The sequence below is a fragment of the Orcinus orca genome, chromosome 19, assembly GCF_937001465.1.
Source record: "Orcinus orca chromosome 19, mOrcOrc1.1, whole genome shotgun sequence".
Taxonomy (NCBI): Eukaryota; Metazoa; Chordata; class Mammalia; order Artiodactyla; family Delphinidae; genus Orcinus; species Orcinus orca.
The window spans coordinates 27817129-27844567 of NC_064577.1; the positions used below are offsets into that span (position 1 = coordinate 27817129).

The following is a 27439-nucleotide window of genomic DNA, read 5'->3' on the forward strand; positions in this document are numbered from 1 at the left end:
TGATGCTGCCCGGGTGAGAAGAGGTAAAAGCTGGAGCCCGGGGCCAGGTCGGGGCAGGGATGGCCAGGAGACATGGAAGAGGAGATGCACTTGCAGAAGTAGAACCGCCAGGACTGGAACATGGAGAGGGGAAGTCAAAGATGACTTAGAGGTGTGGGGCTCTAAGGACGGGGGTGTCATTGACAGAAGCACTGGAGTCAAGTGGGGGACATTTGAGAATAGAGATGACTTTGTGATGAGTCAGAATCTAAGTAATATGGGCTGGGACCACCCGCTTAGAAGGTCCTCTTATTTTTACCACCATGGGCCATCCTGAGTGGGATTTATGCATGAGGAGGAACAGAAAAGAGAGAGAAAATTAGCTATAGTGTAATTGATTGGAGGCCTCGTGTGTTGATCCAAATGGATCAGCCTCGGGGGTCTGAAATGCAAGCCTGGAGGGTGTTTTCTTTCCTTCCTTTCTTAACAAATTTTGGATTTTCTTTCTCTTTTTTTTTGGTCTCACCGCAAGGATTGTGGGATCTTAGTTCCCCGACCAGGGATCCAACCAGGCCCTCGGCAATGAAAGCACAGGGTCCTAACCACTGGACCTCCAGGGAATTCCCTGGAGGGTGTTTTCAACCCAAATGACACATCTTCAAACTTACCTGCTTCTCCATGCAGCTCGCCCATTTGCAAACTGGCCAGCCTCCGTGCACAGAGCAGCCTGGGCCACAGAACGGGACAAAACGTTGGGAGCCCATGCTGGAGTGTTGGGTTTCCACCGAGCTTTACTGGGTTTACCTATTTATCAAATCCAAAGCCACCGGCGGCTTTCTGCAACTGTTTATTAATAACTATACCTAACACGAGCTCCTTGGGGTCAGCCGGGGAAGCCAGTCCTAGAACACAGGCTGGCATCATGTTCTGGACGTGCACCAGGCCGTCTGAGATGGCCGCAGGGGATAAGCGGCTCTTCCTGTACCCAGCTCCTTAAAAGGGAAGTGAACCCCACTGGACTCCCCTTGCCCAGTCTTTGCAGGGGGGCTGCCTGGCTCAGCTTCAGGGGGTGCAGGAGGAGACAAGAAAGATGACGGCTTCTTCCATCAGAAGCAGGTGGAGCTCCACCATCACCCAGGAAACTAAGGCCCAGAGAGTACAGGAAACACTGACTCCACGTGGTTCTGCAAGTTGGATTCAGAGCCGGGACCAGAATCCTGTTTTCCTGGGGCCCCTGAGGCCAGGAATCTTTCCACTGTGCTCCCTGAGTGTGTAATTGCTGTTGTTCTCACCAAGAATGGAGGCCGCAGCGTCTGACCTGTACTTTCTTGAACGCTGTCGTGGCTGTTACAGCAGGCAGGGAGCCGGAAGGCACACTGACCCAACCATCTTGACCTAGATTCCGGGTTTACGGATCAGGTCTGGTTTGCTAGCGAGGTACACTGAGAGGCGGGCTCTTCTGTGACACAACCCAAGTGACATAGATGCTCCCCTGCACACTCGGGTGGGCAGCCGGGGCAAAGGGCGAACTCTTTGCCCGCTCTGTCATTGGACACGCGGTGGAGACACCACGCCAGCGACACGAGCCCACAGCCACGATGCACGCAGCGCCCATGGAAACACAAGGCTGCCAGCCGCCGCCCTGGAGACGCTGAGTCAGACAGACAGACAGGCCGGCAGAGGATGCTCGCGGCCCCAGCGGGAGGCAGCGTGTCTGTCTCTCGAGCCACGCGGCCGGACGGGCGCCCCCTGGAGGGCCGTGGAAGAGGAGCCCAGGCCACGAGCCCCGGGGCGCGGGGAAGGGGCGCCGAGAGCTACCAAACGGACGGACGCAGGGCCGCGCCGAAGGCCGGAGGGTCGCACAGGCGGACACCCGCCGGGAAAGCGGAGCAGCCTAGGGCGCCTCCCCGGCGGAGGCGGCCACCCCTCGGCAGCAGCGCGGAGGGGCGGGGGCGCGGGAGGCGGGAGGCGCCGTCGGGGCCCTCCCCCGGCCCCGCCTCCCTGTCGGCGGCCTCGGCCGCGGGCGCGTCGTTGGTTTCGGGTTGTCAGGCAGCAGCAGCGCAGGCGAGGCTGCGAGGGAGCCGGCGGCGGTGGGGCTGCGGCTCGGCCACGACCGCTGTCGCGGCCTGAGCCCTTCCACCCGCCGCCAGCATGAAGGACAGCGGGGACTCCAAGGACCAGCAACTCATGGTGAGAACCCGTGAACCTCCCCCTCCTCGACCCCATCCCTGGTCCACCGAACCCACACCCTCGGGCGGCCTCCGGACCGTACTGGGTGCCCCCGCTAAGAGGACACTCAGGGTCAGGGGCTGGGAGCGTCCCGAGCAACTTGCCCCGAGTGGTGCATGTCAGGAAGGAGGGCATCATGGCCACCCTGCTAAGGCCTGGAAAGTTAGCCTGGCTTCAGTCCCACTCCCCCTTTACACCTTTCCAGCAGGGCCCCCCCACCCCCAACCTGTGCACTTGGGGCTCTGGAACAACACTGCTCTCTGATCCCGAAAAGCCAGGGGCAGGGAGGGCTTGACCTACCTGCCCGGGGAAGGAAGGTGGGAGTTTCCTGGTGAACCAGAGCATGCCAGCCCGGTGGCGTCAGGAGTTTAAAGGGTTTGAGGATCACAGGTAGGTAGACAAGAGCCCCCAGGTACCAGAGGAGCTGGTACAGGGTTGAAGGTAGCTGGTTATTGGGTTGCAACACAGATGCCGCCCAAGTAAGGACTCTATAAACATTTCAGAGAAGTGCTGGAAGCAACCAAGATGGCCCCTCATAGCCCCGGGGACTGGGGCAGAGGAAGAGGTGTGAGTGGGGGGCACGGGAGACAGGTGGAGACAAAGACAGGTTTCTGATTATCAGTGGGGCCAGACTGAGTGATGGGGGGAAGACTCAGTGACCCCAAGGCCACTGCTTTCTCCCAGCCCCCTCCCCACCCCCTAACTTCTGAGATCCGGGAAAGGGCGCCATCGCCAGCAGGTGGGTGGTAACGTAACTGGAGGATAATGAAGCCCCCAGAGACCCCCCGCCTCTGTAGGGTGAGCTCGCGGCTCCAAAGACGAACCTCAGCCCCAGGCCCCCAGGCAAGCCCGGGGGGGCTCTGGAACATCCTCTCTGGCAGTTTAGAATTGTCTCTTGGGAAATGGCTTGTGTGGTGCGCGCCGTGCGCGCCCCTGGGGCAGGGGTGGAGGGGCCTTCCCTGCCACCCGTGGAGTTTGGCCGAGGAGGCCGGTGTGGGCAGCCTGACAGGCAGTGAAGTACGTATGAGAGTGAAGCGTTCTTACCTGGCACGAGGGCCCGTTAGTTATACCCACACACCCCCCTTGGTGCCCCACAAGAGCAGCTATTTCCCCTTGATCAGTAGAAGCAGCAGCGCCCCGTCTGGGGGGAGACCCAGGTCCAGGATGAAGACCCACCGTCTCTCTCTGGCGGGAGGATAGAGGGAGGTGGGAGCCTCCGATGGCACTGTCCTCGGGTGGGAATGCAGTCACTGGTTGTCAGCACGAGGAGGGGATGTCCCCTGGGCCCCCGTCCCACCTCCCGCCCACGTCGTCCACAGACTCACAGACAGGCCGCTCCGCTGCCAGGGGCTCCAAGTTCAAAGCCCAGGGGAGATGCAGGTGCTTAGTTTGGGGCGTGACTGATGCAGCCTGGCGGAGCAGACAGCTCTCTCCGCTGGGGCTCTCCCTGGGGCACAGGCTCCTGGGAAGTTCGTAGACTCAGACAGAGCCCACAGTCTGTGGACCTGGTACCCTCGACCTAGAGGCTAGCCTTGAACCACTGAGTTTTCCTTAAGATGAACCAGGCTCGGATGGCTGAACAGAGAGGAACCCATGGGGCTGGTCCAGGGGAGGATTCCTGGGGTCCTCTCATCCTTCTCTCTGCGGCCCGGCACAGCCCTCTGCATCTAATCCCAGGGGTCTGGCCTTCCCTCCCAGGTGGCGCTCCGGGTCCGGCCCATCAGCGTGGCGGAGCTGGAAGAAGGAGCCACTCTCATCGCCCATAAAGTAGACGAGCAGGTACATGGGGCTGTGTGGCTGGGAGCTGTAGGGCAGGGCAGAGGTCTGCTCACACCTGGTAGGGGCAGGAAGGGCCCTTCCTCTACCCTCTGAACGCTTGGCTGTACTATTGACTACATCATCAAGGAAACCATAGTCCTTCTTCCAGGAAGCCTCCCTAGATTGATCCAAGGAGAGCTAAAAGCTTCCCTGGTCTGAGGGGGAGGGGGAGCTTGAGCCCCTCCCTCCAGCCCTGAAAAAATTCACACACCTTCCGTGTACCCATGACTTGACTTCCCCACCTTAGTGGGTCTGCTACCCGTAGAGCACGTGTTCATAGGGTCTAGAGCTAATGCTCACCTCCAGACTGTTCATGTTTTGCAAAGTCTTTGGATGTCTATTTGCTCTCTTGGTTCTCCTGTCAACATGATGAGGTGGGCAGGGCAAGCCCCACCTCCGTCTACACAGGAGACAAGAAATATTTATCAAGTGCCCACAACACACGCTGAGGACAGTGCTAGGAGCCGGGAAACCACGGTGAACAGAAGAGACCCTGTCCTCCCTCCGTTGCCAGTGCAGGGAGATGAGACTTAAATGAAAGAATTGAATCATGAATGTATGAGTTTGTAGCCAACAAGGGCTGCAAAGAAATGTGTGGAGATATGAGAATAAGAGGGAACTTGACCTAGACCCAGAGGTCAGGGAGGGCTTCCTTGAGAAAGGGTGCTTGAGCTGAAACAGGAGGGATGAAGAAGAGGTCATTAGGAGTGTGCTGAAGGGAGAAATTTCAACCAGAGGGACTTGCATGTGCAAAGGCCCTGTGGTGAGAGGGATTGTGATACACTTGGGTAACGGAGAAAAGGCCAGTGTGGTTCAAGCCAGAGAGAGAAGGGGCGAGAGGAGTGAGATGAGTTTGGCGGCGTGGGCAGGAGGCAGACCGCACACTCTGTAGACCACGGCCAGAATGGTTTTTGGGGTAGGCAGTTGACTCAGGTTTGGGGTGGGGATGGGCACAGTGGTGGGGGCAGGCTTGCTCCCTGGGTAGAAGCATCATGGTGATATGGCCTCTGGAGACCCCGAGAGCAACCCCTTGCCTCTGCTCTGTGGCCGCTGCTAGCTTCTCCTGAGTGCCCAGGCTCACCCAGGTGGCTGGATGTGCTAGGAGGTCAGAGGAGTCAGGGCGGCGCAGTGCATTGCAGAGAGAGGCGTAAAGTGGGCACCTGCTGGCCTTGAGCCTGGCGGGCTGGACTCAGGAAGCCCAAGGGCCATGGTAAGAAGACCATAGGTAGACGAAGCCTGCGATGCCTGCCTGCCTCAGGGTCCCTGGGGGCAAGTGCTCACCCCACCCAGCCTCTTCCTTCAGCCCCAGTGAGCTGTGGCCACAACAGAGCTGGGTAGCACCCACCTCCTGATTTCTCTTCCTCCGCGCCCTGCTCGAAAAGGATAGCCTTCCTCAAAGGCCTGAAGGAAGGCGGGGGGGGGGGGGGGCTGCGAAGAACCCATCTAAAGGCCTGGTGGGGGCAGCATGGATGCCCACAACAGCCGTGGAGTGTAGGTTCCATCATTTACCGGCTGTGTGGCCTGGGCCAGGTTGCTTCCAGAAGCCTCAGCTGCCTCCTCTGTAAGTGGCGACGGTCACCGTAATGCCTCCTCTGGAGGGTCCTCAGCCGCAAATACATGCACGGTGCTTCCCCAGGGCGTGGTACCCAGTAGGCATTTAATAGCTGTGGGTTACCATCTATAAGTGACTGAGAGTGCCCAGGGCTGCTGGATTGGCTGATGAGAGGGGCCAGCCATGAACGGCCAGAGAACTCAAGAGGAGAAACCTCCTTCCAGGCAAGGCCACTCCCTGTTTGTCCAACTTGTCCCCAAGGATATCAGGTCCTCAGAGGTGGAACAATGATGCCCTCTCTCTGGGCCGCTCCTGGCTCCCAGCCGGCGTGGGGGCTGACAGATATTAACTGATGCTGAGAGAAATGCTCTGGTCCCGGGCACAGCCCATTGTGTGCCCACGCACAGCAAACACTGGCTCCTTTCTGTCCCTGCCAGTGGAGAGGGAGGCCGAGCTGCGCCTCCGAGAAGGTCCCAAGGGCTGGGCAGTCCCAACGGAGCTGCTCCTTTGTCAGCTTAGACATGGAAAGAGTGGTCTGAGCAGTGTGGGCTCCAGGCCCTGCAGGGAGAATGCTAAGCTTCTGGCCCCCAGCATCTTCTCTCCCTGCTGGATTCAAAGATGCACTTGCCTGGGACTTCCTTGGTCCAGTGGTTAAGACTCTGCAATTCCACGGCAGGGGGCCCAGGTTCGATCCCTGGTCGTGGAACTAAGATCCCGTGTGGGATTCTGCATGGTGGGGCCAAAGAAAACAAACAAACAAAAACCCCAAAGATACATTTGCCTGGGCTGCAGTTTGGGAGAAGCCACAGCAAATGGCAGGCTGGGAACCTCCGAAAAACCAGCCGCCGCTCAGGTGCTCCGTCCCTCTGACCAGTAAGGTGACGTCCACAAAGTAAAATAGCCCTCTGGCTAGGCCCTGCCCCCTGACCTCCATCCTTCTCCGGTGACCCCCATGGCTTCTCTGTGGCCCAGGCCATCCAGGCTTGCGTCGCTGGCCCTGAGGGAGGCTGGGGGCTGCAGGCTTGGCCAGCCTCACTGATGGGCCAGCTGCTCTGGTCCTTCTCCCTGAGGTCTGGAGCCCGGTGGGCTGGCAGGGTGAGTTTGGGAGCATCCCCAGGACAGCAGGGCCTTTGAGTCTTTTCCCAGCAAAGGTGCAGCTGGGCCCAAGCATCCGACACAGCACCCGGCCCCCGCTAAAGAGCCGTGTGCTTGGGAGGCGGATCTGCCCGTGACCCGCTGCTTCCCTTGCTCCCTTGGCTGTGGCCCTCCGTCACGGCCCAGCCCCGCAGAAGGGCTCCCCAACCCCGCCTCTGCTGGCCTGGGGTTCTGGGCTCTGCCTCCTCTGTGATGCAGGGCTTACTTCAGCCCTGCTCCTGCTGTCCCGGGCTAGCGGGTCGGGAGCCGCCGAGCACAGCAGCCCCGAGGTCACTACTGAAGCCCGGCCCCTGGTGGTCAGCAGGGAGGCGATGCTGCCTAAGCCCACCCGTCGGTGGGTTCTGAGTGGGCAGAGGTGGACCGAGGCCTCAGCCAGCCACTGGCTTGGGCCACCGTGCGGGGTCCTAGGACTGCCTTGCCTAGAGCTAGGCGTCATCCTCCTGCAGATGAGGGAGACACCGTTCCCCTAGCTTTGCAGAGGTGGACACTCACGTGGCAGAGTGTCCTCTGGGGACAAGGGGCCGGTGTGCCCGGATTCTGGGGAAGCCGGAGTTAGGGTTTGGATTTGTCACGAGGTGGTCTGGGTGCCTGTGGTCTTTCCCACCCCCATCGCCCCATCTGATTCGGGATCATTGTCACAGCGCCGTCTTAGAAGTCTTCACGGGCTAACGCATGCCCAGTGCTTACCCAGCAGCTGGCGCACAGTCAGCATTTAATAGAGGTTAGTTTATCTCCAGGGCTGACACACGGGATGGTTTCAGGCCCCAGAGGTAAGTGAAACCCTGGTCCACCTCCTGCCCGCCCCCTTCTGGCTTCAGGGCTCCCTGTCTGGTGGTCACCAATCTGTCACGGCCACACCTTTGTGTTAACGGAAGGGTCGGGTAGGAGCTTGGTCTCCTAGCATCTGGGCCGGGAATAGACCCTGACGCCAGACCCCTCAGGGATGCCACTGATGGCCACAGGGACAGCCTGAGAGGTCGCTGGGGCCCAGAAGTTCCGGAACAGACGGCTCCCTTCCCTCCCCCCAACAGAGCCCGCAGCCTGCGGATCCTCCCCCCAGCCCTCCAGACCATGCTTGTCGACAGGATTTAAGTCACCTGACCATATGTGTAATCCCGCAGTTAGCCTTTATCTGTTCAAAGCCCAACTGTCACCCCCACCCCGTGCCCCTGGGGTCCCATCGGAGGAGCCACCAAGGGGCTTCCGGATCCTGGTCTCCGTTTCCTCATCAGAAGACAGTATGTTAAGAACCTGCTCTGCTGTTGGACTCCCCTGGTGACACAGTGGTTAAGAATCCGCCTGCCGATGCAGGGGACACGGGTTCAAGCCCTGGTCCGGGAAGATCCCACATGCCGCGGAGCAACTAAGCCTGTGGGCAACAACTACTGAGCCCGCGAGCCACAACTACTGAAGCCCGTGAGCCTAGAGCCCGTGCTCCGCAACAAGAGAAGCCACCGCAATAAGAAGCCCGCGCACCGCAACAAAGAGTAGCCCCCGCTCACCGCAACTAGAGAAAGCCCGCGCGCAGCAACGAGGACCCAACGCAGCCAAAAATAATTAATTAATTAATTAAAAAAGAAAGAAAGAACTTGCTTGGCCCAGCTCAAGAGCTGTTGAGAGAGGATTAGAGGCAATCCTGTAAGGGAGAGCTGTGCCACGCAAGTGCAGGCTATTGTGAAAGGTGAATAAAGTATAAGGTGACAGATGCCGAGAGTCAGAGACTGTGAGTGTTGTGGGAGCAGCCCGGGCGCTTTCAGCCCCACTCACCTGCCCGGGGGCGGAGCCCCCCGTGCACACCCACCATCTGGATGCTTCTTGGTTCTGTAGCCCCAAAGGAGGGTGACTGGGAGAGGATTCAAGAAGTCTTTCCTTCCACCCTTAGCCACCACCCCGCCCATCTCCCCAGCCCCCTCCCGGCCCCAGGAAACCACTTTCCGTCTCTATAGATTCACCCGTTCTGGACAGTTTGTAGAAATGGAATCATACACTACGTGGTCCTTCATGTCTGGCTTGTATCACTGAGCATAAGGCTTTCGAGTTTCATCCACGTTGTAAGACCTTCCCTGGCGGTCCAGTGGTTAGGACTCCACGCTTCCAGGGCAGGGGGCGGGGCTTTGATCCCTGGCTGGGGCACTGAGATCCCCCAAGCCACGGGGTGTAGCCAAAAAGTAAAAACAAGAAAAGGCTGCATCCGCCTTGTAGCCTGGGTTCGAACTTTATTCCTTTCTGTGGCTGGATACTATCCCAGGCTATGGTCACTCTGCATTTAGGTGACCTATGCATCAGTTGATGGGCATTTGGGTTGCTTCCTACCTCTTGGCTATTATGAATAATGCTGCCAGGATGCAAGGATTCTTCTACTGAGTGCCTGAATGGGTACAAGGCAAGAGGGCAGGTTAAAAAGGCAGATCTGTGGGCCCAGTTCCCCAGAGATTTTCATTCAGTGAATCCGGGTAGTGCCTGGGAATCTGTATTTTACAAGCTCCCAGGGCGACACTGTAGGCCCATGAGAGATGCAGCCCTAGACGATCTTGGTCACACGTCCTCTCACCGGAGGCCTCAGGGTCCTCAGAGTCCTGTAGGCAGGTGGGGACCTGGCCAGGACATCAGCCAGGTGTGGCTCTGTCCTGAGCAGCCAGCTGGGCCTTGGTGGCTTTATGAGCTCAGCATTCGGGTCTTTTCCATCTAGCCTGAAGGCTGCCAGGACCCAGGGACACCCTTCCTGAGATCAAAATCTCCTTTCTTGAGTACCCACAAGGTGGTACTTATACAACTAGAACTATGACCAGCCATAAATTTTCCTTCTTAAAGAAAAAAACAAAAATCTAGAAACAGCCTTACAGGGCTGATAGCCACCTAGAATCAGGCTTTTGTTTCGCTGTGTCCTTTTTACACCCTGAGAATACAGGAGCTATGGGCTCAGCTCCCGGGACTGGAAATGATGTCTCCTAGGCTGGGGCCTCCCCAGATGCCCGTTCTCTGCTGGGGCTTCCTGAGTAGGCGAGGAGTGCTGGCATGATTTCTTCTCTCAAGGCTACGGCCTTGTTGGTCCTCCCAGACTTCCAACTGGGAAGCACTTGAGGCCCAGAGAGGTGGTGCAGTTTTCCCAAGGTCACACAGCAGTGTGGAGCCTGAACCCAATTTGCACATCCCCTTCCCCGGAGATCTTCGCTGCCAGTTTGGAGGCTTGAGGAGGAATAGTCTAGGTCAGAGGTTTTCAGCTGGGGGCGATTCTCTCCCCAGGGGACATTCGGGAGGAGGCTGTGCCCTGGCCTCTAGCGGGTAGAGGCCAGGGCTGCTGCTAAACATCTAAACATCCTACAACACACCGGACAAGTCCTGATAACAAAGATCCAGCCCAAAGTGTCAACAGTGCCAAGACTGTGAAACCCTGGTCTCAGTTTACCAGTTGGAGGCCAGAAAGAAGCGGTTAAAACTGCAAAGCCGGTCAAAGCCCAGCAGCTTAGCGGTGTGCAGCGGAAGAACTCCCGACACGCTTTGTTCACGGTATTTCTCACCTAGGAGATGTGGGCGAGGAGCCTGGTCCCTAATGGATGACACCCTCCCCTGAGCCTGAGGCCCCCTACTTCCCTTGCGGGTCTTGGGTTTCCAGGCCCAAAGCTAGAACCGTGGAAAGGTCACAGTCGGCATTGAATGAAAACACGTCTGGAGGTGGAGGCAGTGGGGGCAGGGAGAGGTCAAGCCCGGGGGCCTCTGCTGAGCTAGCAGGCCTGGACCAGTGGGGACAGAGCCCTGCCGTGTGCCACCCACCTTCCCCACTCCCGGCCCTGCCTTCCACCAACCCACCAGCATCGGGAGGGCCCTGTGCATCCTGTGCGGTCAGCGTGGCCCTTGAAACCTCCCAGAGTCAGGTGCCCAGCATGCCACAGGCATGAACATTTAAGATGCAGAGGGGCTTCCCTGGTGGTATAGTGGTTAGGAATCCGCCTGCCAAGGCAGGGGACACGGCTTTGAGCCCTGGTCCGGGAAGATCCCACATGCCACGGAGCAACTAAGCCTGCACACCACAACTACTGAGCCCGCAGGCCACAACTGCTGAAGTCCGTGCGCCTAGAGCCCGTGCTCCGCAACAAGGGAAGCCACCGCAACGAGAGTAGCCCCCGCTCGCCGCAACTAGAGAAAGCCCGCGCGCAGCAACAAAGACCCAACGCAGCCAAAAAAAAATAAAATTAATTAATTTTTAAAAATATAAGATGCAGGGAATTGTGAAAGAGAGCTCCCAGACTAGCCCACCCCCTCAGAGCTGAGGCAGGAGCCTGCCTCCAGTAGTGTATCAATTTGTAAGGCTGCTGGAACCAAGTACCACACATTGGGCAGCTTAAACAACAGAAATATGTTCATTCGCAGTTCTGTGGCCAGGAGTCTGAAGGGCTGGCTCCTTCTGAGGCTGCAAAGGAGAATTTGTTCCAGGTCTCTGTCCTCGGCGTGCAGATGGCCATCTTCTCCCTGTGTCTCTTCCCGTCATCTTCCCGCCACGCGTGTCTGTGTCCAAATTTCCCTTTTATAAGGACACCACCAGTCCTTATAAAGGGACCGCACCCTAACTTAACCGATTATAGCTACAACAACCCTCTTTTTAAATAAGGTCACATTCTGAGGGACTGCGGGATTGGACTTTAATATTTGAATTTGGGGAGGACACAGTCCAACCAGGACAGGCCCCAGGAAGGCTGCTGTTGGTCCAGAGGCAGGGGCGGGAGGTCTGGTGGTTAGGGGCCTGGGTTCTGGAACCCAACAGCTCTGAATCCAACCAGCTCTGTACTTGGCAGTGCAGCTTTTGGGTACCAGTCTGATTCCTCATGATAATGCTGAGATGATACGAGCGCCTACTCTAAGCTGCTGGGGAAAATGAGAAAGTGTGTGCAAAGCACGCAGCACTGCATATGGGACATTCAGAGCGCCCTCCGTGCAGCCTTATTGCGAAAACGTTCCTCGGGCACATGCTGGCTGCCAGCCTGGGTGACATTTAGGACGGACAGGAGCCTCCCAGAGCGGGGGCAGCATGTGCTCACAGAGGGGCCCCAACGTCTCCTTCTGTGGCCATCTTGGGTCTGTGCTGTCGAGATTCCTGGCAGACGGGACGGGAGGAAAAATCCCTGCCTTTCTCATAAGAATCGCCAGTGATTCGGAGCTGAGGCCCTCTGCCCACAGCCTGCCTCTCACCTCGTGGCCTTGCTAATGCTTTTCCCTCGTCTGCTTTCCTCACCTCGCATTCCTCAGCCAACTCTTACTCATCCTTTAAGACTCAGTGCTGGGGACTTCCCTGGTGGCGCAGTGGTTAAGAATCCGCCTGCCAGTGCAGGGGATACGGGTTCGAGCCCTGGTCCTGGAAGATCCCACACGCTGCGGAGCAACTAAGCCTGTGCGCCACAACTACTGAGCCTGTGCTGTGGAGCCCGTGAGCCACAACTACTGAAGCCTGTGTGCCACAACTACTGAAGCCCGCGCACCTAGAGCCCATGCTCTGCAACAGGAGAAGCCACCGCAATGAGAAGCCCGCGCACCACAACGAAGAGTAGCCCCCGATCGCCACAAATAGAGAAAGCCCGCGTGAAGCAACGAAGACCCAACGCGGCCAAAAATAAAATAAGTAAATAAACTTTAAAAAAAAAAAGAAAGACTCAGTGCTGGTGCCACCTCTTCCAGCAAGCCCTCCTGCAGGCGAAAACCTGCATCACGGATCACATGCCCCTCCTCTATGCCCTGATTGCCTCCTGGAGCCCGGCGCTTGTTATCACAGTGATCTGTTCCCCACTCCACTGTGATGTCAGAGGCAGGAAACCACATTTCATTTTCTCTCTCTCCTCGGGGCCCCGCTTAATGCCTGGTCCATAGAAGGTGCCCAGCAGTTGTGGTCACCCGGCCTGAACTCCCTGTGCAGCCCACGGCGCCCCACCCCACCCCAGCCCTCCGCGGCTCAACTCCAATTCACCTGGCTGAGGGGCACAAGGGCTCCATTGTATGCCAGAGTGGACCAGGATGGGGGTGATGCTTTGAAGGGTGGGGTGAAGGGTGGGGCGCAGGCTGGGGCCCAGACAGATGGAGACCCAGACAAAGCCCTCTTTTTTTTTTTTTGCGTGGGCCTCTCACTGCTGTGGCCTCTCCCGTTGCGGAGCACAGGCTCCGGACACGCAGGCTCAGCGGCCATGGCTCACGGGCCCAGCTGCTCCACGGCATGTGGGACCCTCCCGGACCGGGGCACGAACCCGCGTCCCCCGCATCGGCAGGTGGACTCTCAACCACTGCGCCACCAGGGAAGCCCCAACGCCCTCTTTAAGAGGGGATCATAGCAGCTGTGCTGACAATGTCCTGATTCAGGAGGCTGGATGTCAAAAGAACCAAATGCCGACGGTGCCATGAACTTGGCAGTGCCCAGAGGTCACTTGAAGGTGATCAGTGGGCGATGGGCATCAGTGCACACAGCTCACCCACTCCTGCATCAAAGGTCCCTAGAGGGTGGCCCTCAGGCCGCTGGCGCTGCCGGTATGCACAGGCGTTCTGGCACCGGGGGTGAGAGCTGTACATTTGGTCAAGTTCCATTGCGTTCCACTGGGACCCACACCTGGGGACTTGTGGGCGGGTGTATCTTCATTTGGGTCTGAAACTTGATCAGGGCTCCTGCTGCTGGCGTTAGGGCCTGAGCCTGGAACTGGATCCTGGAACAAGCTTACAGGGCACTGGGGCTGAAGCCCTGAGGTGGTGGCTGGGGACAGGTGGGCACTGCAGGTACAGCCGCAGGCCCCGACACCCTGCACTCAGCTCACCATGGCCACCCAGCCTCTGGCAGGCTGTGAGGGGGCCTCAGTCAGTGGCCTCATTCTTTCCCTGCACAAAACCCCAGCCCAGCCTGTCTGGAGCATCCCCTCTAACTGGCTTACCTGGAATCCCATCTGCTTGGATAAGACCTCTGGGTGAGGGTCCTGGGTCGGGCCTCCTAGGGAGCTGTCTTACCTCTTCCTTCTTCCCTCCTCCATTGAGAATCCCAGAAGGGGGCCCTGCTGGGACCCCAGGGGTCTTAGGCCAGTTTAGACGCAGTGAGCACAGCTGTGTACCTATTGGGAGGAGTCTGGTGGGAGTTCCAAGGCTGTGGTCCTCCCGGCACTGGGCCTCCTGAATCCTGGTGCTGGACGGGGGTGCACCGACAGGGACCCATGTGGATCTCCCAGGTCCATGGAGCCGGGCCGGGCTCCCAAGTCAGCCTCCTCTGTCAGTCAGCTCCCTCTGCCCCTCCAAGGGGCTGCCCCTCATGCCTTGTCTGCTCTCAAGTCCTCTTCGGGCTGTCACTGGCCCTGGCTCCCCTGCCGACCCAGGAAAGGGGCTGCATCACTGTCTCTGCGACCTTGGGTGGCTCTAGGACAGCCCATCCCCCTCAGTGCCTTGTCCTTTGTCAGGACTCAGTTTACCTCTTGGCCCCGGCGTTCCTGGACACAGAGCATCATCCCCACTCCTTCCCATGTCTTGAGTGAGGAGGGGTGAGGTCAGTGGTCAGTGTTGACATTGGTATGGGCCTGGGGCTCCCGGGTGACCACCAGCCTCCCCTCGGGTACCTTTGCAGATGGTGGTTCTTATGGACCCAATGGAAGACCCCGACGACATCCTGCGGGCGCATCGCTCCCGGGAGAAGTCCTACCTATTCGACGTGGCCTTTGACTTCACTGCCACCCAGGTGAGGGGGGCCTGGGCCCAGGGACACACAAGATCCTCTCTCTGCCCTTTGACCCCCTCAGGAGGGAGTCCTTGGGGGACCCTGCCACCGACCTTCAGCCTTCCTTCCATCACTTGCTGTCTCCCCACACGTGCAAGTGTGCGTGTGCCTGCGTGGTGCATTCAGATCCTCCTGCGTGGACACGCCCCGGTCAGCACGCAGAGGCCGCCCTACACGGGGACCCACACAGCACACCCCACAGGTGGCCCCTATGGGAGCTGGAGGAGAGTGCTTGAAGCCCATCTGGTGCTGGGAGGGGAGCTACGGGAAGCTGACACCCTCCCACGGACCCCCGTCTTGCCCATCTGTGGGATGCTCCCAGCGGCAGATGTAATGCGTGCATCCTCGCGGCTGGGGGCTGGGAGCCGGCTGTGGGGGGAGGCGTCTCAGGTGTCCTGAGCTCTCTTTCAGGCTGGCATCCCCCCATGGGGTGAAAGCAGAGACATCCATTCCCCACTTCCCACCCCCACTTCTCTGGGGCCAAGGGCTCCAGGGACAGAGCTGCTTCTGTTGGGAGCCAGGATGTGCCCGTGGGCCTGTGTGCTCTGCCCTGCCTGTGCCCAGGCCCCTGACGGGTCTCCTCTTTCCTGCAGGAGATGGTGTATCAGGCCACCACCAAGAGCCTCATTGAAGGTGTCATCTCAGGCTACAATGCCACTGTCTTTGCCTATGGTCCCACAGGTGAGGGGGAGCCCAGCCCACGGAGAGGACTGTGTGCCCTGGTTGTCCCCTCTGAGAATCAAGCCCCCTTGCCCTACACCGCCGAGCTAGTCTGGCCCCAACCGGAGCAGGGTCCGAGGACGTGGCTGATTAAAACCACCCTCCCCCAGGGCCCTTTGGACCCAGAGCCCCATCGCCAGCCAAGGATGCCATCTTCTCCCCTTCCCCCCACCTCCCCGGCCATCTGGGAGGGTCCAGCCTTGAGGACAGACCCAGGTTTGCCAGGAGCCCCTGCTCACCCACCGCCCTGCTCTGCCCCAGGCTGCGGGAAAACCTACACCATGCTGGGCACAGACCACGAGCCCGGCATCTACGTTCGGACCCTCAATGACCTCTTCTGTGCCATTGAGGAGACCAGCAACGACATGGAATATGAGGTGTCCATGTCCTACCTGGAGGTGGGTCCTCCCTCCACCCCGTCCCGTGGGCTTGGACAAGAGGCCCATAGGACCGGGCTGGCTCACCTCCCTGTCACGGGGCAGTTTCCTGGGGTGCTCATCGCTGCTGCTCTCCCATGTGCACATGGTTGGCCTCACTTTATAAAAACTGAGGCTCAGAGAGGTTAGGCAACTAGATCGAGGTCACACAGTAAGTGAGGGAGCAGGGATTCAAACTCAGGACCCCAGGGCTTCAAAGCCGAGCCGTGCCCGTTGTGCCACACCCCAAAGTAGCCTTGTCGCGGAGCACAGACCTCAGCCGTCCTCCCAGACGCCATCCTCCTGGGCACACTCCTGAAAGCCAAGCCTGTCTGCCCTGCCGGGCTACGTGCAGGCACTCAGTGTCTATAGGTACAGGTGGGAACTGCGCGTACACGGACAGGCTGGGACCTGCCAGCCTTCGCTCTCTTGCCACAGCCTCTGATGCCCACCTGTATGAGGGCTACCACCAGGCAATGAGGGGTCAGCGGGGGTGACCAGGCGGGGGGGGGGGGGACACACAGAGGCCAGAAGAGGCAGGAGAGCCAGCAGGCTAGACGCCATCTGGCTCCTGGCCTCTCCGGCTCCCTCCGGGAGCTGATAATCTCCCGGGTGACAGCTCAGGAAGGGCAGCGAGACAGTGCTGCCAGCAGCTGCTCCAGCTCCAGCCAGCGTGGCGTTGACTCAGCCAGCAAGATGCACTCTGGGGGCCTGCGAGGTGGGAGCAGGTGAAGGTCGAGTATGGGTTGCCTAGCAACAAACAGGGCTCGGCCGTGGGTCAGGCCCCATCCCCCATCCCGGGCCTGGCCAGCCTGTTCCGTGTGGTTCTGATGCCTCTGCACCCTTGCCTCTGGCAGCCCCATGTTTCCCTCCGGGTGCTGAAGCCCCCTACGCCCACCCCATAGGAAGGAAGGGGTCGTCCTCCTTAACCAGGGTTTCCCTGAGAGGAGCCTGGAGCTCTCGGGAGGGACAGAGAACCTGGCTATTGCCTGAACCTCCTGCCCTTGGTCTCCCGTTAACATCTGTCCCCTGCCCCTCCCAACCTGGCCCATCAGATCTACAATGAGATGATCCGGGACCTGCTGAACCCTGCCCTGGGGTACCTGGAGCTGAGGGAGGACTCCAAAGGGGTGATCCAGGTGGCCGGGATCACCGAGGTCTCCACCGTCAATGCCAAAGAGGCGAGTCGCAGTAGGGAGGGACACTAACCTCCCGGGGAGGGTGGGGATGGGTGGGAGGGAGCAGCTGCCCGCGCAGCTGGGCTGGGGCCGGGGCTGGGGCAGACACAGAGAATCCTGGATGACACGCCCCCAGCCACGCAGACCCTGGGGGCTGACCAGGCAACCAGCCTCCCGGTTTACAGACAGACCCTGACCTCCCAGGCCCCGCGGCACCCAGGGGGCCGACCCACCCCTGCCTGGGCCCCTTCCCAACCTCTCAGCTGCAGGACGTGGGAGCATCCTCACGGGTCCCCAGGAGTGGCCTCCCTCCCCCGTCCCCACCCACCCAGATCATGCAGCTGCTGTTGAAGGGGAACCGGCAGAGGACCCAGGAGCCCACGGCCGCCAACCAGACGTCCTCCCGCTCCCACGCCGTGCTCCAGGTGGCCGTGCGCCAGCGCAGCCGGGTCAAGAACGTCCTGCAGGAGGTGCGGCAGGGCCGCCTGTTCATGATCGACCTGGCTGGCTCCGAGCGGGCCTCCCAGGTGAGGCTAGCTCCCCTGGGGAGAGGCTAGCTGGGGAGAAAGCCTGGGGGGCAGGGCAGGGATGCTGGCTGCCCAGCTCCCCAAGGGGTGAGGGTGGGGACTGTCCCAGGGAGGGCGGGGATGAGGGGGATCCCGAGGGGAAGGGACTGAGGAATGTCTCCGATGAGCAAGAAGGATGGGGGGGACCCTGGGGAAGCACACAAGGGCTGTTTGTGGGAAGGGGCCTGGGAGCGTGGGGATTTCTCCAGGGAAGGAGACAGTGGCTGCCCCGGAGGAGCGGGGAACAGGCAAGAGAATGAATGGGCCCAATGAGGAGCTGGGGCAGGGGGGAAACAACGTCCCCCGACTGGGGGCACCCTGGGCAGAGCCCAGGAGGGGGCCCTTGCCAACCACATCAGGGAGAGAAAAAGGTCCATCACCCATTTCTCAGCATTTGTCCCCCATCACTAAGCCCTGTCCGCCTGGCCCTGCGCCTGGGCCCGGGCCCCCTGCTGCGGGCAAACTTGGAGGTTTCAGGGTCACGTGAGTGCTGGGGCTGTGTGATGTCACCGTTAGCACTGAAGCAAATGCAAGGGACAGGACAGCGCCAGGGAGATGTAACAGGGCTTGTGTTTGAACGTGTGGGGTTGGTTTGAACATGTGGGGTTGGTTTAAACAGGGTGGGGTTGGAGAAACACACCCCTCTCTTCCAGTAAAGGCCTGAGGGCTTCCTGGAGGAGGAGTACAGGGGAGTAGCCAGCTCCCCGCGGGGGGGAGAGGGTGTGCCCCGCGGCCACTGGAGTGAGTGGGTCCCAGCTTCACCAGGCTGGGCAAAGACGTCTCCCGAGGGCGGCTGTAGGCAGAGCCTCCTGGGACTTGACACTGTTCTGCTCTCACACCCACTTACATACACCTCAACCCATTTCCTCACTCACAGACTTTCTTATACATACATACATGCTGTCACATATACACATGCAATTCACACACACTCACTCCCCCCCTCCACACACACACACAAACTTCCCTCTGCCCTCCCTGAAGCCTGGCGCACCCTCTAGAGCCGTGTGCCCATGGCCACGCCTGCTGCCATGCCCGTGGCCGGGCCGGCTCTCAGCTGAGCTGCCTGGGAAGCCACGACCCACGTCCATCGCATTCTCGGCGCTGCCTTAGCTGTGCCGCGGGGCAGACGAAGTGCCCGGGTCTCAGCCCTCAGAAGCCTCTTGTCCCCCCTCTTGTTCAGAGGCCTTCCGGTTCTCTGACCTTCTCGAAAGCCCTCCGTGACCCACCCCCACCCCCGACAGAGGGCGGGACCAGGCCCTCAGCATCTCTCCCTTGCAGGGCCCCGGGGGAGAGGCAGGGGTTTACAACTCAGGATGGCCCGGGGCAGGGAGTCACACCCACTGCTCGCCGCCCCCCAGACACAGAACCGTGGGCAGCGCATGAAAGAGGGGGCCCACATCAATCGCTCGCTGCTGGCCCTGGGCAACTGCATCAACGCACTGAGTGACAAGAGCAGCAACAAGTACATCAACTATCGTGACAGCAAGCTCACCCGGCTCCTGAAGGTACGACCTGCCGCCGGGCCCAGGGCCTGGGCACCCAGGGTGGGGCCGCCAGCGTCACAAGGAAAGATAGAGGACGCCCGGCTGCATGGGAATTTCAAATAAACAAAATCTGTTTGGGTATAAGTATGTCCCATGCCATCTTTGGGACATACTTATACTAAAAAACAAAAAACAAAAACCCACTTGTTATTTATCCAAAATTCAGATTTCACTGGGTGTCTTGTATGTTATCTGGTGACTGTCACCAAAGACTGGGCAGCAGGGAGGGAAAAGGGCTGCACCTGACCCCCCACCCCAGGGCTGTGGGTCTAGGGGAACTGGGGGGTCGTCTGGATTTGGGGGTTCAGGTGGTCAGTCAGCATCAGGGCTCCCAGAGGCTGCTGTCGGGGAGGCCCCGCTCCTGGCTGGGCTCTGTGTTCATTGCCTCAGCAGCCCCTTCTCGGTCCCTTTCATCTTGTCAGCGAGTCTGAGTTAGGGGATGACTATTTCCATTTGCAGATGAGGAAACCGAGGCACTGGGAGGCTAAGTAACCTTCCCAAGGCCTCACACTAGTAAGTGCTGGACGTAGGGTCCCAGCAGAGGTCTGTCTGGGCCGATAGCAGAGCTGCAGGTGACTTAATCGGCCTGCCAGCATCACTGCACTTACAGCCTGGGAGGTAGGACAGTTAATTCCTGCCACCCTCGAAACCCAAGGAAGCTGAGGATTAGAGGTGACGGAGCTTGCAGAGTCGCCCAGCTGGTAACTGCTGCGGACAAGGGCTTTGTCTCCCCCCAAGCCCGCAGCCCCGCTGTGCACTCTCTGTCTGTCCAGGAGGGCATGGCAAGCCCAGGGCAAGGGAGGCGGTGGCCACAGGCCAAATTCAACCTTCATGCAGAGGTCCCCATCACCCCCCTCACTCCAGCCAAGACAACAGCGCCACTAGCAGTCGGATAAAGGGGGACCTGGGAAGCCAGAGGGGATGGGGGAGGGGCCCAGGGCCCCACGGGGCTCTTCCCCCTCTGGTTCCCAGCCAATCAGGGCCGCTGCCTTTCCTCGTTCTCAAGTATGAGGGGAGGAGAAGGGAAGCCGGGAGACCCTGACCTGGATACGAACTTTGGCGAAGCAGCTGGAAGAGGGAAGAAGGGGGGACAGCAGAGGAGGAGGGGAGAGTCCTGTGATGCTTGGCACCAGCGGCTGTGAGACTGTGCGCGTGTGTGTGTGTGAGTGTGAGATAGAGGGAAACACACACACACACACACACACACACACACACACACCCCACAAGGGCATCACGAACAGCCTGGCAGGAGCAGCGTGAAGAAAGGCAGGACCCTGCTGACCACAGCCCGCCCTCGGCCCCATCCAGGATTCCCTGGGGGGAAACAGCCGCACGGTGATGATCGCCCACATCAGCCCAGCGAGCAGTGCCTTTGAGGAATCCCGGAACACCCTGACCTACGCTGGCCGGGCCAAGAACATCAAGACCAGGGTGAGGGACCCCTGGTCTGTCCCCCAGGGCCCGCCTTCCTGGGCCAAGATTCGAGCCCCTGGACTGATTCCAGGCCCTGCCACCGCACCGCACATTCTCTGGAACCAGCCACCATTGCACTGGCCCCACTCCCCAGTCCAGTGTCACCCCTGTGCCCTTCCCTGTTGCCTGCCGAGAAGCCCACAGCCCTTGAGAGTCCCCTTCTTCTCATGCAAGGTCTGTGAGCCCCGAGCCCCGTCATCCCCTTCCATCTTCCCCTTTTCATCTTCAGATACCCAGTCAGATGTTTACCTTTCCAAAGCCCCTAATCCTAATAGACAGAGGTGACCGTTACTACGCACTTATGTTGGGCCCTTTGTCAAATCATCTCATCTGATCCTCAAATGAGGCAGGCGTTATTTCTGTCCCCGTTTCACAGCTGAGGAAAATGAGGCTGAAGGGAGTTCAGTGACCTCCCAGTCCCAGGGCAGTGATGATGCTGAGACTAGAGCTGTGTCTGCCTGGTTTCCAAGCCCACGTTCTCACCCTCGCCGGTGAACGGTGAACGTGTCAGAATCCCCACTATCTGTTAGGACGTTTGTTTCCACCGTGTGGGTAGAGGGGTGGGAATTCTAAGACAGAATTTCGCGAACACTCTCCCGACACTACGATTCGCCAGCCATTGTTCCAGGCACTTTATGCTTTATCCCAGCCCTCAAGGAACTGAATGATGGGAGGAGACAGGTAATAATAATACTCAGAATTGATGGTTCAGAATATTATTAACAGCAGGAAATGATGCCAACGATCGGGGATGGGAGTGCTGGTGGGATCCCCTGTAGCTCTTTGGAGACTGTGAGAGGGAAACAGGATGGGGAGGAAATTTAGGAAGAGAGGCAGCAGTAAGGGTAGAGCCAGAGGCAGGAAGGAGATGGTGTCGGTGGTGGGAGTGGGGCAAGTGGGATGGTTCCTCGGCTGGAGCAGAATGTTCCTGATGGAGCAGTGAGTCAAAAGAAAATCTAGAGAGAGTGGTGGGGGGATTAGCATTCCCCCAAGCAGTAGGGAGCCACTGAAGGTTGACCAGGGAAGGCAGCATTTTAGGAGTATGCCTCTGGCGGAAGCACGCAGTGTTGAGAGGTTGTAGGGTCAGAGGCAAGGAGGCCATTACTGTCAGAAAGATTAGGGGTAAGAAAGAGAAAAGAGGAAGCCGCAGGCAGGCCCCGGCGTCCAGGTGACCGTACCTGCTCCCCTCCCATCCCCACAGGTGAAGCAGAACCTGCTCAACGTCTCCTACCACATCGCGCAGTACACCAGCATCATCGCCGACCTGCGGGGCGAGATCGACAGGCTCAAGTGCAAGATGGACAAGCAGGGTGGGCGGGGCCAGGCCCACGGCCGGCTGGAGCGGGGCGACATCTGCCACATCCAAGGTGTGCGTGTGGGTCTGTGTTAGTGGGAGCCCGTCTCCCGAAGCCCGTCCAGGCCGTCTCAAATCGCTCAGGGGTCAGGCAGGGCCGGGTTCAAAGCTAGACTCAGATTCTTTCTGGCTGGGTAGCCTTGGGCTAGTCATCAACCACTCTGGGCCTTCAGTCCTTCAATTGTCAAATGGAATCGCGATCTCTGCTTCAGAGACTCGACCTGAGGGTTAGGTGGTATCACACGAGTGAGTGGCACGTGGGCATTTAGCTGTGTGGGGCGTCACTCTCGGGGCTGCAGTGCGGGGCTCCGAGACTGTGCCTGGCATCGCCAGAAGGGATACAGAGCTCATACACTTTCTGTATTTGCTATGATGATTTTCCAAAGTGTCTAAAGGGCACCTTTTATTAGTTGACAGAAAGGTGCTCTAAAGGCTGGCGGAAGCCCAGTTCATACAGAGAAGCTGGGAATCCCCTTTGGGTCATCGCCTGAAGACACAATGCGGAAGTGGGATGTGGGAGGGCCGTGGTAATCTAGGAGGTCTTTCTGGGGAGGTGCTTGCACAGGAAGTCTTTTGGGAAGAAAGAGAGGGGAGGGCCCCAGGTAGCCCAGACGTTCCTGGCCTGACCCTTCCTCCTCCACTGACCTCCCCCACCTGCCGTTCAATGGCCAGCCAAGGTCCAGCTGCACAGCGAGAAGGGTGAGCAGGCTGAGATGGGACAGCTGCGGGAGCAGCTCATCAGCGCCTTCCAGGAGCAGATGGACGTGCGGAGACACCTGCTGGAGCTGGAGAACCACGCCATGGAGGTGCAGATCGACACCTCCCGCCACCTGCTCACCATTGCAGGGTGAGCACCCCCGGCCTGGGGCAGGGGCGGGGAGCTGGAGGTGCATACCGTGCCTTCCACCGTGGCCTGAATCCCGGGTCTCCCTTGGGGGTGGGGCTGCGGCAGCTGGGAGCACGAGAAGTCACGCAGGGCACTCAAGTGGAGGGAAGAGCAACGCAAGGAGTCCTACACCAAGGACGACAGTGAGAAGGACTCGGACACAGGCGATGACCAGCCAGACATCCTGGAGCCCCCTGAGGTGGCCTGCGCCCGGGAGAGCATCGCTGCCCTGACGGGGGAGCAGAAGAAGCTGCGAAAGCAGAAGGTGCCTGGGGTTTGGGAGAGTGGGTTTGAGAGGCCCCAGCAGGAAGGGGCTGGGGGAGGCCTGGGAGCTGGGAGCTCAGGCCACAAATCCCCTGTGACCTCACTGAGCTCCTTCACCTCTTTGTGCCTCTCTTACTCATCTGTAAGATGGGAGTAGTCAGCCCTAGTAGGGTTGTTGGGAAGATTAAACAAATGCCTTTCACATACCAAGGACTCAAAAAATGGTAGCCAATATCATAATTAGGATTTTCCAGATCTCTGCCCTCTGTTCTGGAGCATATCCTGGCCAGGGGGTTTCAGGGTACCGTGAGCCCTGAGGGCATCAGCTGGGCTGGGGCTCAGCAGATCTACGGAGCTGGTTCCAGGGATGGGTTGTGGTCAGGACGGCAAGAAGGTAGGCAGAGACGGGCCCCTCAGGGGCAGCCCCTGGTTGCAAGGCCCGAGAGGCAGCTTCGAGGGTGGGCCTCGGAACGGGGCTTCAGCCGGGAGCCCAGAGTCCGGGGACTGGAGGCGCGGGGACAGGCTCAGCGGTGCGCGAGAGCCCGCCTGGCGCTCACCCCGCTTGGTCCCCAGCTGACGCTGGAGCAGCGCTGCCGAGAGCTGCGCGCGCGCGGCCGGCGCCTAGAGGAGACGCTGCCGCGGCGCATCGGCTCCGAGGAGCAGCGCGAGGTGCTCAGCCTGCTGTGCCGCGTGCACGAGCTCGAGGTGGAGAACACGGAGATGCAGTCGCACGCGCTGCTCCGCGACGGCGCGCTCCGCCACCGCCGCGAGGCCCTGCGCCGCCTGGAGCAGCACCGCAGCCTCTGCGACGAGATCATCCAGGGCCAGCGGCAGATCATCGACGGTAGGGCCCGCGCCCCGCGAGTCCGAGCCGCCCACGGGCCCCATCGACCCGCGGAGGGCCCGAGGGCACGCGCTGAGCCCTGCCCCTCGCCTGGCAGACTACAGCTTGGCCGTCCCGCAGCGCCTGCAGGAGCTGTACGACGTGTACGTGCGAGCGCAGGACGAGGGCAGCCTGGAGCGGGCCGCCATCATGGACCGCGTGGCCTCTGGGGCCCTGCAGGTGGGCGCCTCGGGCCTGAGCACGCGCACACGCTCTAAGGGAGGGGCCGATGGCCAAGGCAGTGCGTGCAGGTCGTTGGCATATGGCGGTGGGACCAGGCTGGCTGGTCCCCAGGGAGCTGACTCCTTCCTTCTTATCCCACCCAAAGGCTTGCCAAGCCTGAGTAAGCTTCCTTTCTCGGCGTATTCTTCTCTGGCACTTGTCCCCACCCAGGGTCTGAAGGTCAGGTTTGGCTATCTGAGATATGACAAATGGCCCCAGACGCCCTCCCAGGAGACCAGGCCACCAGGCAGTGCCACGGCGGATGCCTAGCCTACCACAGCTTGTTCCTGGGGACCGAGAACAAGCCCACTGCCCTCTGGGGCTCCCAGCCCCTAGTACAGCCCCAGACACCCTGTGTGCCTTTGTCACCCTGTGCTGTTACCCGGCCCAGGACCAAGTCTTCTGACTGCCCCTTCCCCACCTCCCCAGGACAGCTCCTTGCCCAAAATTAGCAGAGCAGGAACCTTGCCGACCCCAGAGTCCGACCCAGAGAGCGTGAAGACGCTGAGCTCCGAAGCCCAGCTCCTGCAGGGCAGCTTCCTGCCTCCGATCAGCACAGAGAGGTGAGGCCAGGGGCCACTGTCTGCCAGTCCTTCCTACCTGAGCCACCACGGGCTGTGTCCCAGAGATGCCAGCCCAGATTAGGGTTTCCTGGGGGGGATGGAGCAGGAACGAAAGGGGGGAGGTGACACAGGTCTGGAGCCAGGACTTTTGGGTCCTCTCTCCCTTTACACAACAGCTCCCCCCTAGGGTGGGGGTGGGACCGCAGTGGGACCAGCCTGGTCAACAGATGCCCATCCTCCTCTGCCAACCTCAGTGAAGCCAACCACGTGTCCAAGGCCGGTTCTGGGGCCTGGCAGGTGAAGAGCTCCTCTGTGCCCACCCCACCACCCATCCAGATTGGCAGCTTGGTGACGCAGGAGGTGAGCACTGAGCGCCGCTGGCCCGATGGGCTCCTCTGCTGCAGGTGGGAGCACCAGGGTGGACACCCAGTGGTTGGGATGGAGCCTTTCCAAAACAGCCCCCTGGGGACATAGGGTCCCTGCTGTGTCCAGTGGCTTCTCTTCCCAACCAATTCGTCTCACAGGCCCCCACTCAGGACAGCCTGGGCAGCCTGAGCGGCCGGATCAACTCCTCCCCTGACAGCAGTGAGAACCTGTCAGAGATCCCTTTGTCCTGCAAAGGTGTGCCCCCTGCCCACCCTGTCAGCCTGAGCCTGGCATCGTCCAAACTGCTCAGATCACCCAGCCCAGAGCCCCTTCCTTCCCTCTGCACTGCTAAGTACACCCATGCGTCGGGTGCTGACCGTCCTAGAAAGAGAGGCACCAGTGCCCAGAGAGGATTAACGACCTGCTCTGTCCACACAAAGCTGGGGGCACAATCAGAAACCGGAATGGGGAACACATGGCGCTTAGGAGCACGCCCCACCTTCCCACTCAGAAATAATTGTAAGAGCAAATATAGACCGAACCCCTACGCCCTGGCCATAGGCTATGCCCGTTATCTCAGTTACTCCTCATAACCTGGGACTTCCCTGGCGGTCTAGTGGTTAAGACTCTGCGCTTCCACTGCAGGGGGCATGGGTTCGATCCCTGGTCGGGGAACTAAGGCTCGGCCAAAAAAAAAAAAAAAAAATCCTCACAAGCCAGTGGGGTTAGTTTACAGATCCCCAGTTTACAGATGAAAGTAAGGCTCCCCAGTTTACAGATGAAAGTAAGGCTCAGAAACTTGCCCAAAGTTTCTTAAACAGCAAGCAAGGGGGGATGCTTTGGCAGAGAAGGGGTGTTGGAGGTGCAGGAGGGGGAGGAATATGTGGCCTTCATCCCCGGTTGGGTGCTCCTTTGTCCCGCCGCAGAGAGGAAGGAGATCCTGACGGACACCAAGTGCATCTCGGTGAAGGCTGCCCGGCGACGCTCTCGGGCCCTGGGCGCCGAGGGGCGCCACCTGCTGGCACCCAGCATGGAGCGCAGCAGCCTGTCCCTGCACTCGCTGAGCGAGGCTGACGATGCGCGGTCCCCCGGCCTGCTGGCCTGCAAGCGGCCACCCAGCCCCATGCTGCAGCACGCTGCCAGTGAGGACAACCTGTCCAGCAGCACGGGTGAGGCCCCATCCCGGGCCGTCGAGCATCGTGGCGATGGCCCCGGGCCCTGGCTGCGTGGCCAGAAGAAAAGCCTGGGCAAGAAACGGGAGGAGTTGCTGGAGGCAAAGAGGAGGAAGCGGAGGTCACAGTCCTTTGAGGTCACAGGGCAAGGGGTGAGTCCAGGGACAAGGACTGGGGGGTCTGGGCCCCTGCCTTGCTGGTGGGGCTCTGAGGGCTGGATTGCTCCCGCGGCCCCAGGGTAGCCCTAGCTGTGCACCACCCTCCATGCCGTATCCCCCCAAGCTGGCCTAGCTGCCGGGGCAGACCCCTGCATCAGATCCGCATGCGGCTCCCACCTCACGTCACTGCTCTTCAACCAACACAGCTCTCCCGCCCCAAGACACACCTCCTGGGGCCCCATCCCGCGCAGAGCATCTCGGACCACAGGGTGCAAGTGTGCGGGCACCCAGCCTCTGGTACCCGGCATCTGGGAAAGGTCTCCCTGCCTATGGCCAAGGTCAAACTCCCTCCAAGCCAGAACCCAGGTCAGTACCAGCAAAGGAGGGAATGGGAGGGGAGCGCTTGGTCAGCCCAGGGAGGAAGCATGTGGAGCTCCCTGCCCTATGGCTGCCCCTTGCTGGAAACAGGGTTCTTGAAGAATATTTGTGGGGCTGGCACCTTGGGGGTGTGCCCCTAGGGAGTTCAGAGCCACTGGGTGATCAGAGGGGACGGAGGGGCATTCCTCAAGCACTGCTCGTGGCCCTTCCCCTGTTGCAGGCCCTGGGGACTCCTCACCCCTCGCTGTCCCCTCCAACCCAGCTGGTGTTTCCCAGCGGGCTACCCGGGGGCCCCGCCTGCCCCATGGCACAAGCACCCATGGCAAAGATGGACGCTTCCAACATAACTGAGGGGCCCTGCCTGGAACCGGCCCTCCTGCCCCCAAGACTGAATGGGGGGTAGCAGGAAATGGGAGATGGAGGCTGGGCAGACGGGGGTGCCCTGCGAGCAGGAGCTCAGGATCTCAGAAGGCGGGGGCTCCTGAGACCCCGGAACGGTGAGGGTGCCTGCCCAACACTTCCGTGCTTGCGGTGCCACTGGGAAAGGGAGGTGAGCCCAGGAAGCACGGCGGGATGGCAGGGCTCCCTGGCCTCCCAGCCCTGGACAGAAAACCCTGCTGCCAAAACCCCGTTCTGAGACCTGTGGCCCGACTTGGCCTCAGAAATGGGGGGGGAGGGAACTGTTAATGGGACAGGGCTCCTGGGCCCACATCTGGGGCAGGAACATTCCCATGCTGTGCTTGGGGTCGGGGAGGGAATCTGGTTTTGTTACTTAGCAGTGGCTTCCGCCCCCACCAAGCCCCCTTTTTAACAATAAAATCCCGTTTGAGTCTT

The 27439-nt window shown here is 60.0% G+C and overlaps 1 protein-coding gene across 4 annotated transcripts; it reads left to right on the forward strand.

The window, feature by feature from the left end:
- Window positions 1–27439, forward strand: KIF19 (kinesin family member 19). 4 transcript variants are annotated; one of them, XM_049701891.1, is made up of 20 exons: window positions 3–2169; window positions 3907–3987; window positions 14310–14420; window positions 15053–15140; window positions 15441–15577; window positions 16651–16776; window positions 17106–17300; window positions 18701–18847; window positions 20195–20317; window positions 21561–21726; window positions 22386–22560; window positions 22666–22864; window positions 23437–23707; window positions 23805–23926; window positions 24398–24531; window positions 24708–24891; window positions 25056–25152; window positions 25824–26221; window positions 26434–26593; window positions 26826–27439. In XM_049701891.1, the coding sequence occupies exons 1-20, from the start codon at window positions 2131–2133 to the stop codon at window positions 26954–26956; spliced, it is 3084 nt and encodes a 1027-aa protein (XP_049557848.1). In that variant the 5' UTR covers window positions 3–2130; the 3' UTR covers window positions 26957–27439. The 4 variants fall into 4 exon arrangements, with proteins under 4 accessions (XP_049557847.1, XP_049557849.1, XP_049557848.1 ...); XM_004275436.3 differs by having other exon boundaries at window positions 24786–24891; XM_049701890.1 differs by having other exon boundaries at window positions 1–2169; window positions 26434–27439.

What these genes read in the sequence shown, in the direction of transcription:
- KIF19 (XM_049701890.1), top strand. Translation starts at nt 2,131, where the DNA reads ATGAAGGACAGCGGGGACTCCAAGGACCAGCAACTCATG. An exon ending in CCCATAAAGTAGACGAGCAG is followed by an intron (nt 3,988 to 14,309) that starts GTACATGGGGCT and finishes GTACCTTTGCAG; the next exon opens with ATGGTGGTTCTTATGGACCC. An exon ending in CCACCGTCAATGCCAAAGAG is followed by an intron (nt 16,777 to 17,105) that starts GCGAGTCGCAGT and finishes CCACCCACCCAG; the next exon opens with ATCATGCAGCTGCTGTTGAA.